Raw genomic sequence first — 13,197 nt, 5'->3', positions numbered from 1 at the left:
TTAGTGCCGCTCATTAAATAAGTGATGTTTTTATGTATTCCTCTTGCTCTTCCATTACAAACCTTACAGTGCACGTTCGACTAATGGGTTCATTGCTAAGACAACCGAGCTGAAGAGTGGGAAAATAACGCCTCAGCCAACAGCCAAAGCAACACCAAGCAGTTCGGGGTTCAGAGAGTGGAGTTATTCTCTTCACGTTCCCTTAGTTTACATTCAAACCACCCTCCTGCCGGCATTTTTGACTGATCTGATTCTTAGCATCATAGATTTTGCTTTTCAAGACTATTTCCTGTCCTTTTAGGAAGTAGAAGAATTCACACTGTGCGTTCACAGTGAAATCCCACGTGCACAGTTAACACCTGTAGTGTTTATATAAGACCAGCTGGACACAAATGAATGCTGTAAGAGTTTTTTTTTTTCTTTTGACACGATTTTCTTTCCAGACTCCTGTCAAGGCCCTGATCGCTCCAGCCAGCCTTGACAGTAATGTTACACATCCCTTACACATTCCTCTGCCTCTGGCCAAGAAAAGGATTCAGAAACCGTGAGCCCAAAGCTTTGAGAAATGGAACACAATGACGCTTGTACACGATGGTGCTTGAACATGATTGTAGCTCACATTGCCAGAGCGAGGGCATGGCAGGACACTGTCCCGCAGTCCCGCAGTCCCATATCCCCTCTACCCAGGGTCAAACATGCTCTCTGCACTGCTGATTTTCCATTGGATTGAATCGAGTCTGTATCACTTGATTTCCTTTCTGTGGTCCTCATGTCTGAAAAGCTCCATGTCTCTTTTGTTGGCAGAGTCCTTGCATGCAGTGGAATGTCCTTGCAGGCCATCAAGTGTCCTTGCAGGCAATACAGGAGTGCATGGCTGCATTAGACTAATCTGTCAAATCTCAGGTCAAAGGTTAATTCAACCTATTTCAGTACTCCTCTCTTTTAAGCTTTATATAAGCAGCTCGTTTTTGCCGTGTGCCCCTGGATCAGCTAATTAATGCTTATAAACACACTCATTTTTATTAAAAATCCATTTTAAACAATTTATTTTCAATGCCAAATTTCTGAAATAATTATATTTTTCTTATCTATTAGACTTAATAAAGTTTCTATTTTTTGTTATTTTCAGTAAAATGTTTTGAAAGTGTTACAGTATTGCAGTGGTTTGTAGGTTGTTTGGGTCAGAAATAAGCAGGTCACTGGTGTCCAACAGCACCCATGCTTATAATGGTTAATAGCAAAATACAACTGCAATACAAATGCAACACTGTTATGGAACTCCAAAAACTGGATCACAACAGCAGCAGAGGAAGTTTCTGTGTTGTTGAGAGGGGAACTTGACAGTAGGCAGGTTGTGGTGGTCTGATTCTCTCCGAGACCCAAATACAGCAGGAGCTGCATCCAAGGTTTGAATTATTAAAGGCGTAACATGCTGGAACATGCCGCAACCTGCCCCCTCCGACATCACATCTTGAGTGTATATCGGGGCACGCTTCCTCTGTGCTAATGAGACGTCTTTGTTCCCCTGTGCGCTACGAGGTCTGTGTTTTAACACGTGAGAAAGAGTCTCGTCTGACTCACGTTCTGGTCCAAACGGTGCGGTGCCTTGTGTTTCGCTGCCATAGAGACCGAGCAGAAATGTATTCAGAAGCACACTGGTAATGCGTTCAGCTAATCTTCCACTGATTTGGCTGATCTGGAGTTATTAGGGTGGCAGTTGGGGTGATTCATTATCGGATAAATACTATCTATTGTACCACACACAGATGCACACACGCGCATACATGCACACACAGTCAGGCATATATATTTATATATATCCTAATAAAAAAAATCCATTATACACTGATGATATCTCCACAGTGAATATTAAGTCTTGTGGTACATTGCCGGTGTAAAAAGAAGACTGTCAGCTCATACCAGAACAACATCTCAGTTACTGGTAGCAGGACGATAATGACGGAGGTGGGCGGAGGTCTCTCGTGTGGACCATACACCTGCCAGACAGCCCAGTCGAGATTCTCAGCCCCACCCACGTATGCCAGGGAAGCGCCCCGCGCTCGGACCAGCGTCTGATATGGATCAGCGCCGCTGGGTGTGGATGCCCACCCTCCCCCCGCTCTCGCTCTCGTCCTCCCCCGGGTCCTGAGTCTCGCGATTCTTCTTCTGTGGTGCTCATCTTGCCTTCTCTCCCACCCCTCATCATCCTCACCCTCCTGCTGTTGGCAGATGACACTCAAAGCAGGGGTTGGGAGTCCTAGCGCTACCCACCCACCGCCTGGCGTATGCCCGCTCCTCCACCACATCCTTCCCTCACTGTCACTCAAGCTCAAAATGGAAGCGTTCCATGTTAGCCTCTGCTCACTTCTCCTTCATCCCTTCGCCCCTCCACTCGCGAAAGCCTGCATTGTAGGCGTGACACATACCGGCAGCAGTATGGTGGACAGGATGTGGAGTACTTATTTTCAGGGTCTTCCTCTGTTGAAAGGACTTCCACTGAACCAGCAGGTGCTGCACCTCGGGCACGTCCCAGTATCGCGGCCAAGCAGAACTGGTCAGTGGGAGTGAGGAGGGGCTGAACTGGGATCAGGCCGAGGAGCCTCGCCCCCTTGACGCAGTCCCTGTCTCCATGTGTCCCTGTCTCCCTGTGTTTAAGAGAAGCCTGACGGACACTGGACACTGGTCCAGCACCAGTAGCGAACCGTGACCATTAAACCTAGGCCCACTCCAACGAATAAATTGTTTCCTTTCCTAATTAACTGCAATAAATAAAATGTTAAAAAACTGAGCCGACAGTACAGCTTTAGAAACGCAATAAACAATAATATCTGTACTAGATAACTTCTTAAGCAAAATAAGGTTCCAACAAAATAAGGTTCACAGCTCCGTGTTCCTCGGAAGCGGAATATGTAAACAACGCGCACGAGGGCATCAAAGGACTGAATCAAAACTAGCTAGCAGTGGTATGCTAACGACAGCTAGCCTCGCCACAGCGGGCGGAAATTATCATACAGTTAAGCCCGCCCACTAAGAGGGAAGATATGATTGGTCAATTTTACTGTTATTTGAAACTGGTATTGCGCTGAATTATAACTGCCAGGCCCTCTGTAAATGAACAGCGGGCCCACCAATCACCAACATTCTGCGGAGGCATCACAGTCCTGATAGGGGGAGACACAGGCTAACAGGCTTCCACTTAACCCCTCACCTTCCAACACAGATTGAATAGACACGGTTGAATAATTTATTTGCTTATATTTCTGTAATTGTTTAGATGTCGATTGTCAAACTGTAAATAGATTTTTTAAATGTGCTAAATTATATATATTTATGTTTTAAGAATATTTTTGGCCCTCTTCCCCACTGTCCAGCACTGATTAGCAGCTTGAACATGCTAGCATTCTAACTGTCATATATATGTGACCATGCACTAGTGCCTAAATGTAAAGGTTACAGCCACAACAGCATGACAAATGCCTTAATCTTATTACTGTACTCTGTGTCTTCATTCCAGTTGTCGTATGGCATATGCGCAGATATACCTAACCATGTCCAAGTGACAAAGACACACTCGTAGCTGTATAATTCAGATAGGTTTCATTATAAATTAAATCCACATTTTACCCTTGTAAGTCTCTCTCTCTCGCTCTCTCTCTCTCTCTCTCTCTCTCTCTCTCTCTCTCACTCACTCTCAAACGGCGAAAGATGCTGACGTGTGTGCACGCGCCCCAAGGCGTGCGGGTGTACTGTGTCGTGAGTCTCTCAGGGCTCAGTGGTTAGGTGCTATCTCACAGCTAATGGCCCCACTGCCGTTCTGCAGTCACACGTTCACTGCCCATCCCCCGCTCTTTCTTCCGCAGTGCAACTCTCTTCCTGGCCTCCGACTCAGTCAGCCAACTCTGGCCTCCCCATTTCATGCCTCTCACAAATGCCTCCATTGCTGCTGGCACTCTCTCTCTCTCTCTCTCTCTCTCTCTCTCTCTCTCTCTCTCTCTTTCTCACTAATTTTCTCGCGCTCTCCTTGTCTGTGTCTTGCTTTCCATCTCAAGGCTTCCCATACCCGACTCTATGTCTTTCTGTTCCTGTTCTCAATTCGTACCCTTTCAGTGATTGTTGTTATTCTGTGTGTTTTCTCATCCCTACGACTTTTCTCTTAAATTTTTGTGATCAATATTTAATTTGGTCTCATAATTGTCTTCTTTTTCTCTTTTTTGAATTATCACTAACATCTATATTTGTTCACTTGCAACATCATTGCTCAAACTCCATTCTATCATTCTTTCTTTCTTTCTTTCTTTCTTTCTTTCTGTTGGTCTCGCCTTCAGCTCTCATTCTCTCACTATAATCCCAAACCCACTTTGCTGGTGCGATGTTCAGTGGTTCACCAGCACATTTCTCATGGTTGAGATTTGGTATGCCCTTCAGATGTAATGTAGAATCTGTCATGCGGTGAGCATTAGAGGATATAAATATTTACTCTCTTCTCCTCCTCGTTGCTTCCTTCAGCTCTGGAGGAACGTAACTTTCCTCCCTGTTAGAAACTGAACTGATCTTTCTCTTTTTCCCCAGAAGGTTTATAACGATGGCTTGGGATGGATGCATGTGTGACATCTGTGCATAAAAGACATCATTTGCATCATTGTGGCCGCACGAGTCAGTAAATGCCAGTAATTTGTAAACAAGAGCATGCATGCGTGTTTCACAGGCCCACAAACATATGTTTAGCTAATGTACTTCTGCATGCATTCCATAATGAACATCATGTGAAAACATGAGTAAATATTGTGTCTAGGTGTGTCTAGGTGGTTGTGTGTTTGCACAGGCGCATTTGTTGGCATATATAAAACATTCACACGTTCATGTATCTGTGTCTCTTTACGCTTTACATTCACCTTCCGTCCTGCCACCATGCTCGTCCCCACCTGTCCCCCAGGCCTGGCTAGAGCCTGTAGCCAGTGCCACCTACAAGCTTGTGTGTAATTAAAGTGTTTGATCCGCCTGCCTCCCCGCTGAGACACACACATTTCCACACGACACGCACACACACCGCTGTTGCCACTGTGATCAATGGCTGTGAGAGACAGGAGCGCGTCGCAGACCGACGGTATCGAGATTGAACAGAGGGAGAGCGGAGAACGAGGGGGAGGAGAGTGGAATGAGGGGAACGAGGGAAAGACAGAGGCAGAAAGAGGGAGAGGGAGAGAGGGAGGATTAGATAGAGAAAGGATATTGAACATGGAGAGCTGGAGTAGGGACGAGGGACAGACACAGAGATGGAAGCGGAGAAAGAGATATAGAGGGTGAGAGAGTGAGTGAGAACAGAATAGGGGAGAAAGAGACAGAGGGAACTACAGAGTCAGGAAGTAAGGCATAGAGTAGTGTAGGGTGGTAACTGACAACAGAGATGCAGACAGTAAAAAGGGGCCTTCACCTTGCTCACCTTCCTCATCCTCATCCCTTCGGCCATCTGATACAGCTGTCATAGCATGTGTTTAATACAGCTATTTTAATCCATTTTGTCCACACATTTCATAGGCTCAGCCTATATTGGTAACTCTACTCACATTCACACTTGTCATATTCAGTATCATCCTATGGACTTTGTCTTCATTTGCATAATTATTCTGTTTCATATCTCTCTTTTTTATTATGTAAGCTTACTAATTGGTTGTTTTGTTTATGTTTGTATAAATTGTAAAGTGTAAATTTTCCTGAGGGAATATTAAAGTCAGAATGTCTAGCCCTGCTGTCTGAAGTGTGTATCAATCACAGATAATGTTTTAGGATTTGAGTTAACTCCCCATTTCCTGAAGGCAGGTAAACGGAGGTCGTATCGAAACACAAGCAGGCGGTAGTTAATGGCTCGGCCTGCTCGGCGGGCGCTGGTGCTACGCAGTGTGAGGCCCCTTTAGGAAAGTGCTCGTGTGTCTGCACTCACCTGTTCCTCCGACTGGGCTGTCACTGCAGCTTTAGCAAATCGGCACCCAAGGATAAAAGGCACACGAGCACTTTAACACGCCCCTCCATCCCCAGCACTGTCTCAGTGGAAGCCTCAGCTGGAGCACACCTCTGATCCAGCCACCACCTCCTCCACCCCCTCCCCCCCCCCCCCCCCCCCCCCCGGCCATGCTGCCCCCGCTCTTTGCTAGCTGACCTTGAGCGCTGGCAAGATCAGAAGCAGACAGCTAAAGGGGAGAGGCCCCATCCATCTTTCCCCCACACGCCTGGCAGCCTCTCTAAACAGACCGAGGGGAATGTTCCTTTGCCTAGGAAGCCTGGGAGCTTTATGGCTCCCCCTGGCTTTCTTTGGCTGAATTACCCGGCACCAATGGACCTGTAGCTGCAACCATTTGTAACTGCAGCTGAGCGGGTTCCAATATGCTAAAGCCTCATATACACTGTATGAATCAACATGCATGAGTGCATCCCATCGTGCGCAAGTGCTATAATTTTTATTTATCATATTCCTTCTTCCTTTTCTTGGTCGTGCTAGCTGCTCACCCCGAGTCCCACTGCTCGTCAACATGATGGTTTCGGACCTGTTTTTTCTTTCCTGTTTGAGCTCCTCCAATCCTTCCCTAACAATCAGCCTCAATTGAATTACACTTTCTGTTCTTCCTTCCTGATCTTGTCTGTCATCCCCCCCTCCACCCCTCCGTGTTACACACCTCTCAGCGAAAACCCTGACACGGCTGTGGCCGCTTCCGCCGACGCTACATTGTAATCAGTTTGCAAATCGATGCGGCGTAAGGGAGAAAGCGTCGTCTAGGGGCTCGGATCTCTCCGTCTTAATCTAACAGACGGCTGAGGCGGCCAGGGCCGTGGAGCGTGCCGTCAGGAGCAGATCTGAGATCTTAGAGGGGCTCTTAATGCAGGATGAGATGGGGGGAGAAAAGGGGAGACGTTTGAGAGAGAGAGAGAGAGAGAGAGAGAGAGAGAGAGAGAGAGAAAGAGAAAGAGAGAGAGAGAGAAAGGGAGAAAGTGTTCTTTGAAAATGAAGCTCTTTGTAAAATCCACTAAAGCTGGAGTGGTTGCAGAATACAAAAGGGCTCATGGTACAGCTGCCTTTGTGTTTGGCTGACAGTAGCAGTGCTCCATGCTACACTGTGGCCAGGAAAGAAACGCTGTACATAACAAAAGTGACCACTTTAACTGTAGAAGGAAGGTTTACCTGTAGTTTACATAACATTTGATACTAATCTGTATATACTTCCAAAATGTAATCTTTAGACATTATAATAGCATACAACAAAAAAACCTCCAAAGTACTTCCTTTTGTTAACTACCAGCACAGGGAAAAGGCCTTTTGATTTTGTTGATAATGATCCCTAGCCTGCATTTCAAGTATTTAGCCAGTACTTTACATGATCAGGCTGAGATATCTATGTCAGTTAAGATCTTCATAGTAGAGAGAGGCCAACATCAGGTCCCAGGTGGGCTGCTGTCCATGGTGCTGATGCTCCAGTGACTCCGGCAGCAGCGAGGTCTGTTATACTGGAGAGAGTGAGTGCCCAGCTCTCTCTCTCTCTCTCTCTCTCTCTCTCTCTCTCTCGCTCTCTGGGCCATGTAGCACGGCTGGGACACCGTTTGCTCCCAGAGGCCCATGTTGTGCAGTTCCTATCCAGCAAGCCTGCCATGGTGAACTGGACACAGCCAGAGGGATCCAGATTTGGGTTGCGGGGTGGGGGGGGGGGGGGGGGGGTCGCTCTAAGTTGCACACAGTAACCACATGGGCCACGGCAACTGCGGTGGGGGCGGGTACAAGCGCAGCAGTGGGGGGGGGGGGGGGGGGGGGGGGGGCAGAGACAGACAGCAGCTGGCGCAGTCAGCTGGAGCCTCCGGGGCTGGCACACTGGCATGGAGGGAGCAGGGTCAAGCTGGCAGGAGGAAGAGGAAGATGAGGAGGAAGATGATGCAGAAGGGGCGGGGCATGGAACCTATAAGTTCCACCTATAAGTTCAGGATACAGCCAGGGAGCTGAGTCAGTGAGTATGTGTGAAAGAGAGAGAGCAAACGCGTCGGGTTTCCTTTCACCCTAGCTCAGCTTTTCATGCACCAAGATCTTAGAAGACTCCTATTTGGGTTCGGAAGGAGAGAAATGGCACAGATTTCGCCACTCGCAAAGCTACAAAGACGGACGTATTCAGCGCCCCACTTCTGGTAATCCTTCCACCGATCAGCGTTGAGTCATCCTGGATGCTGCTATGTGGGTCAGCGGTGGACGGTGCGCAGGAGAGGAACCGTTTTCTTCACGCCGAGGTGCTATAATGGTAACGATGCCCAGAGAAGGCGGCTTGCTGCATTGTTCTCACCGTTGCACGGTCATCGACGCCGCATCAGATCCGTTCCCGTTTGCTTTGAAGAGACTTACATAACAGGATGTAGTGCGTGGCAGTCTACCAGTGAGGAACACAGCAGAGAATGAATGCAAAACACAGAAAGGGCCTGTAATGAGGCCAGGGCCCTTTTGTATATGGCAACAGAGGTGTGTGTGTCGGCTGCGAGACGTTCTTTGTTGTAAAGCTCCGCTTACTGATATGTCGCCGCCTGTGCATAAATCATAGAGCTTTATTTGCATCCTTATAAAGCTGTTCATTAGTCTTTCCAGCTTTCCTTTCGACGTTCAGTGCTCCTTTAAGTATATTTAGTAGCATGAATCATTCTTCGATGCCTTGCATTTCCCTTAGGTACAAGACAGACACTTAAGACCTGAGGTAAAAGTCACATGGTTTGGTATATACTGCACCATGTCACTGAACATGCTTGTATGCTAAAGATTATGCATATGTGAATGTAAATGGAGGACTTGGGCCAAAGACTGCTGAGGTCAGACTGCATGTCAGGGAGAGAGAGAGAGGTGAGAGAGAGAGAGAGAGAGAGAGAGAGAGAGAGAGACAGAGAGAGACAGAGAGAGAGAGAGAGACAGAGAGAGGGGGGGGGGGAGACAGTCAGAGGACAGTGAAATTCCAGGATTTAATTTGTTATTAATCTTAGGACAAATTAAGCAGTAACTACTATGAATTATTCAGGAAATACACTGAAATTAATATGAATGGTGTGAAGTTTCAAGGGAGATGAATGAATGGTGACTGAACCCAGCAGTGTGGCTGTGGGATGGGATGGGTTAAAACACAGCATGCATGGCGTGGCAGCCCATTTTGCATCTGAAGCTCTGCGGAAGGTTATTTCCGCAGCTACTGCGGCAAGGAGCCACACGGCACGCTTCACCCGGGGAGAAATGATGTAGTCAGCAGGACTGCTCTCCGGGGAACGCCCCCACGCTATCAGAGCACCCGCCCTGGCCTCGTGGGACGTCACGAATCACGGCAGGTGTAGCACGCAGACATCCCGCCGGGTTCTCTCGATTCATTACACAGTCTGAGCTTCAACCGGCTGGTCTGACTGAGCAGTAATGAAATAACAGTGGGGGAAGTGGGTGGGTGAGTGGGCGTGCAGCCCCAGAGATGGGGGCAAAACACATCTGCATGTTGTAAAAGCAATCGCTATCAATCACGCCACTGCACCGTATGTAAGGTGGTTCCTGTATTTGCATATTCCATTCATCTCGAGTGGGCCACGTGATTGATCCGGTGCGACAAATGTTGAACGTCAAATGTGAATAGTATGTGAACAGGTTGGAAATACAGAGGTGCGCCGTGAGGACTGCAACTCACGACATTCCAAGAGGTGTGAAGGAGTCTCTCTTCAATACACGACTTGAATCCTTGTATAGGCTGTGTGTTTGCATCTTGCACTGTGACAAGGGTTTTCTAGGCACAATGGACCATAAAAACACAGGCCATTTCATTTTTTATAATGCCAAATCAATGAAACATTGTGAAATTTGCTGGAAATTAACAATTTGTAACAAAACACAGGCTTATCAGTGTTTATCACTGTGTCTCTGGTAACAAGGAATATCGATACCATTTACAGTGTCGCCCCACACTTGTGGACAACAACAACATCCATGCCAAAAAAAATGGAAGAATGTCAACAGCAAGAAGTTCATACATCTGAAAATCACAGCAGGCCATTGTCCACTGAGTCGGAACCACAGAATCATGCTCTAGCCGTTTCGGAATCTTCCTGAGTAAATGTCCATTAACTCGCCCAGAGCGAAATGTGACGCACGTGCACCCACTGTAAGCGCGAGCCTTGGCATAACGGTATGGTCAACTACGCCCAGGGCAATAGTCTAAATATCAGATGCTATGATTTATGTGCATAAACCACATGCAATGTGCAAAATTATGCATGAGAACACAGGACGCATTTCATCCAGGAGCGCCTGCAGAGACTCTCCGCTGCTATAGCGGCACGAAAGCGGGCGCTATCTCTGCGACTCCTGTCCACGACACTGAATTCAATTGTGGGCAGAATATCGGGGTGGACGAGGGAGTCTGATGGCACGGACCAGCCGCGGACGTTACAATATTTACACCCTGGTGATATCTTGGCACGAAGAGAGAAGGCGCGCGTGCACGAGTGAGAGACAGAGGAGACGGCCCACAAAATAAATTCACACGGCAGATATGGCCACGGTTTATTCTGGAATTAAGTAGACTGCAAAAGCCTCCGAAATTTTCAGCCACCGAAACAGAGATAAGACTTAGCATACAAATGAAACCGATGGGGTGTGTCTGTCTGGGATTCGAAAACAGGGCGAGCGTATGGAAGAGCGGGTCTTTTTTGATCTGGTGAAGTCTGAATAAGTATTAGGTTAGCTTTTGGTGGTGAACAGAACTCAGGCTTTCTGAAGGCACAGTGCCTCAGTGAGGGGAAAGTGTACCTGCAGGCCTGCACAGCTGTATGTTCCAAAGGAACTTCAAATAGACGTCGGAATATTAAATGTGATAACGACAGCAGGAGGTTTTGACCTGAAGCGGTCTCTGGGTACGTTTCGGTGAGATAGCGGGATACACTGCAGCACAGACCGTTAAAAATCGTCACTAAATGTCTTGCTTTCACAACACCTGACGTGTAACTGAACGATAAAACCATCGCTTTTGCCCAAAGCCACAAATTACCTTCGTTTATGTATTCTTTCATTAATTTGTTTGTTCGTATATTAATTGATTAATCATCTTGCATGTAGAAAAAGTGGTGCTGTATGGCGCCCATTCGACACCATTTCACAATGGGCCGACACCGTTTTGACAATCAGCGGAGGTACACGAATGAGATGAATTGAGGAGGCGAAGGAGAAAGAAACACTCCCTCGTACTAATTTATACTAACGACTCCAGATGCTGCCCGGAGCCAACAGAAGGAACGGCCGGGCGTCCTGTTTGTGTTGCAGGTGTGCTTTCGTTTACAGCCCTCATCTATTCTCCTTAGGACTTTCAGGAAGTGTATCGACTTACACAAGGTGGGCCACGCGATTTTACCTCGGTGCTGATTTAAATGCAAATGCTAAAAGGTGATAGATGAAGAGGCCGTTAATGTAAGAGAAGAGGAGAGTGGTTTCAGAGAAAACCATTTAGGCCTACGCCTTATATGCATATGCCGGTATCTGCATATGAGCGGTCTTTTAGTTTGTAGGTTAAGAGCAGTAACCTATATGCGTTGGTAGGAACTGAACCAACACCTGCATCCCTGGAATTGTATGTGGCTCACCCTTGAGACTGTATATGTCCACATAGCATAAAAACATCAGACGGCAAATTGTATAAAACAAGTTTATTTTAAAAAAACATTATTAAAAACAACTTACAAATCCTTCAAAAATCTCAGATGTAATATAGTAGCTGTGTAAAAGATATGTAAATACATATAAAAAGTTAATGCAGCCTAGAAAACAGTTAAACAATTGAAACGTAGAACAAACCATCAGTTTGAAATGTTTTGCACTACGAGGTGTGCAGGTGTATTCATTGGTAACAGCTGTAACTTTACATTCAGTCTAATGCTGTCAGTACGCCCGCGCATATTATTCATAATAACATAAGCTTCACTTGACAGCCATGAGCAAACTCTTGCAGCTTAATTTAGGACAGCGCCAACAATATAAACATAACTTTGAAATCACTTAGTACGTGATCATTGTCTGTGAGTAATTAAACTACTGTCTCTACGCAATACCTTTGCTAAACAGCAGGTTTCTTCGGTAAAGTATGGATGGTTTGCCGCCTGCTATCGCAGGAGCAGTCAGCAATCAGATGTATATCACGGAACCCATTTAGCAGATCCACGCAGCAGGTTGGTTGGAAGGAGATCGGTCCGGTAGGACAAATAAATTAATGTCTCTAGATGGTCTTCCCATGAAATGTGGGAATATATGAAGTTGGTCCACATTAGAATCTGCAGCAGAATCCACATCCTTTATTCCGACAGCATTTGCAGCAGAATCGGCACAGGGAGAGATTACTGGTCCGCTTTGTTCTGAACAGCACCTGGAAAGGTCGAAGTTATTAATCTCTCGTTACCATTAAAACTTATTTAGCTATACTTTCTTGTGTAGAGATTAACCTACAAATAAAGTTTTCGGAAGAGTTCGTTTCACACAGTAAGTCACAGTAAGACTAAATGATAAGACAGGTAGCTCCATACCTCAGGACTGGTCTCCACAGCTGAAAACGCGGAGCCCTGCACCTCCTGGTGAGGGTCTTCACTTTCCATCTGCTCCTCGACACGAGGCTGAGGGTGACGGACATGTTAGGAGAAGTGCTTACGACTGGCAAAATTGCGTTCACATCAAGTTCTTAATAAAGTGTTTTTGGTAAGATATTGAGCTAAAGGAAACTTACCTCAGACTCAGAGAAGGGAAGAGATGAACCCTGAAAGATGCAAACGCAAGCAATGATGACTGTGACAGCAAATGCAAAGCATATGGACCTCATTTTCTCCAGTTCTTTGGCGGATAGCCTAGCAGATGTTCTTTAAAAGTCGTCTGATGAAAACGCAGAACTGATAATATTTCAATTTTCCAATGTTTTTCTGTCAGAATGTCATTCAATATAGCTGAAGAAAAAACCTGTTTCGGATTTTTTAGTGACACCTTATTCTTCTGAATCCTGCATGCAAACAGCGTGCCGCACGCGCATTTATGTCCACTTTGAGCGGCTTCCACGCCCCCTTGAACTTACCTAACCTGTTCCCGCCAGCTATTACTCAACAGCTCGGGAATTTCTCTTTCCATATAGCCACATTGAATTTACACATCTAAATATTTTAAATATTGCATAAGTTATTGCA

General features: G+C 46.4%; 1 protein-coding gene across 1 annotated transcript; it reads right to left on the bottom strand.

The window, feature by feature from the left end:
• Window positions 1-11,727: 11,727 nt before the first annotated feature.
• hamp (hepcidin antimicrobial peptide) lies at window positions 11,728-13,155 on the bottom strand. The gene is made up of 3 exons (XM_077010702.1): window positions 12,750-13,155; window positions 12,553-12,639; window positions 11,728-12,395 (listed from the first exon to the last, which is right to left on the bottom strand). The coding sequence occupies exons 1-3, from the start codon at window positions 12,840-12,842 to the stop codon at window positions 12,297-12,299; spliced, it is 279 nt and encodes a 92-aa protein (XP_076866817.1). The 5' UTR covers window positions 12,843-13,155; the 3' UTR covers window positions 11,728-12,296.
• Window positions 13,156-13,197: the final 42 nt, after the last annotated feature.

This window comes from Brachyhypopomus gauderio, chromosome 7, assembly GCF_052324685.1.
Source record: "Brachyhypopomus gauderio isolate BG-103 chromosome 7, BGAUD_0.2, whole genome shotgun sequence".
NCBI lineage: Eukaryota > Metazoa > Chordata > Actinopteri > Gymnotiformes > Hypopomidae > Brachyhypopomus > Brachyhypopomus gauderio.
This window is presented reverse-complemented; position numbering and strand designations above follow the sequence as displayed.

Bases quoted from the DNA above. Each gene is read 5' to 3' on its own strand.
- hamp (XM_077010702.1), bottom strand. From the start codon at position 12,842: ATGAGGTCCATATGCTTTGCATTTGCTGTCACAGTCATCATTGCTTGC. The intron at 12,640-12,749 runs GTAAGTTTCCTT...CGTCACCCTCAG, and splicing joins TTCCCTTCTCTGAGTCTGAG to CCTCGTGTCGAGGAGCAGAT. The intron at 12,396-12,552 runs GTATGGAGCTAC...CGACCTTTCCAG, and splicing joins CTGTGGAGACCAGTCCTGAG to GTGCTGTTCAGAACAAAGCG.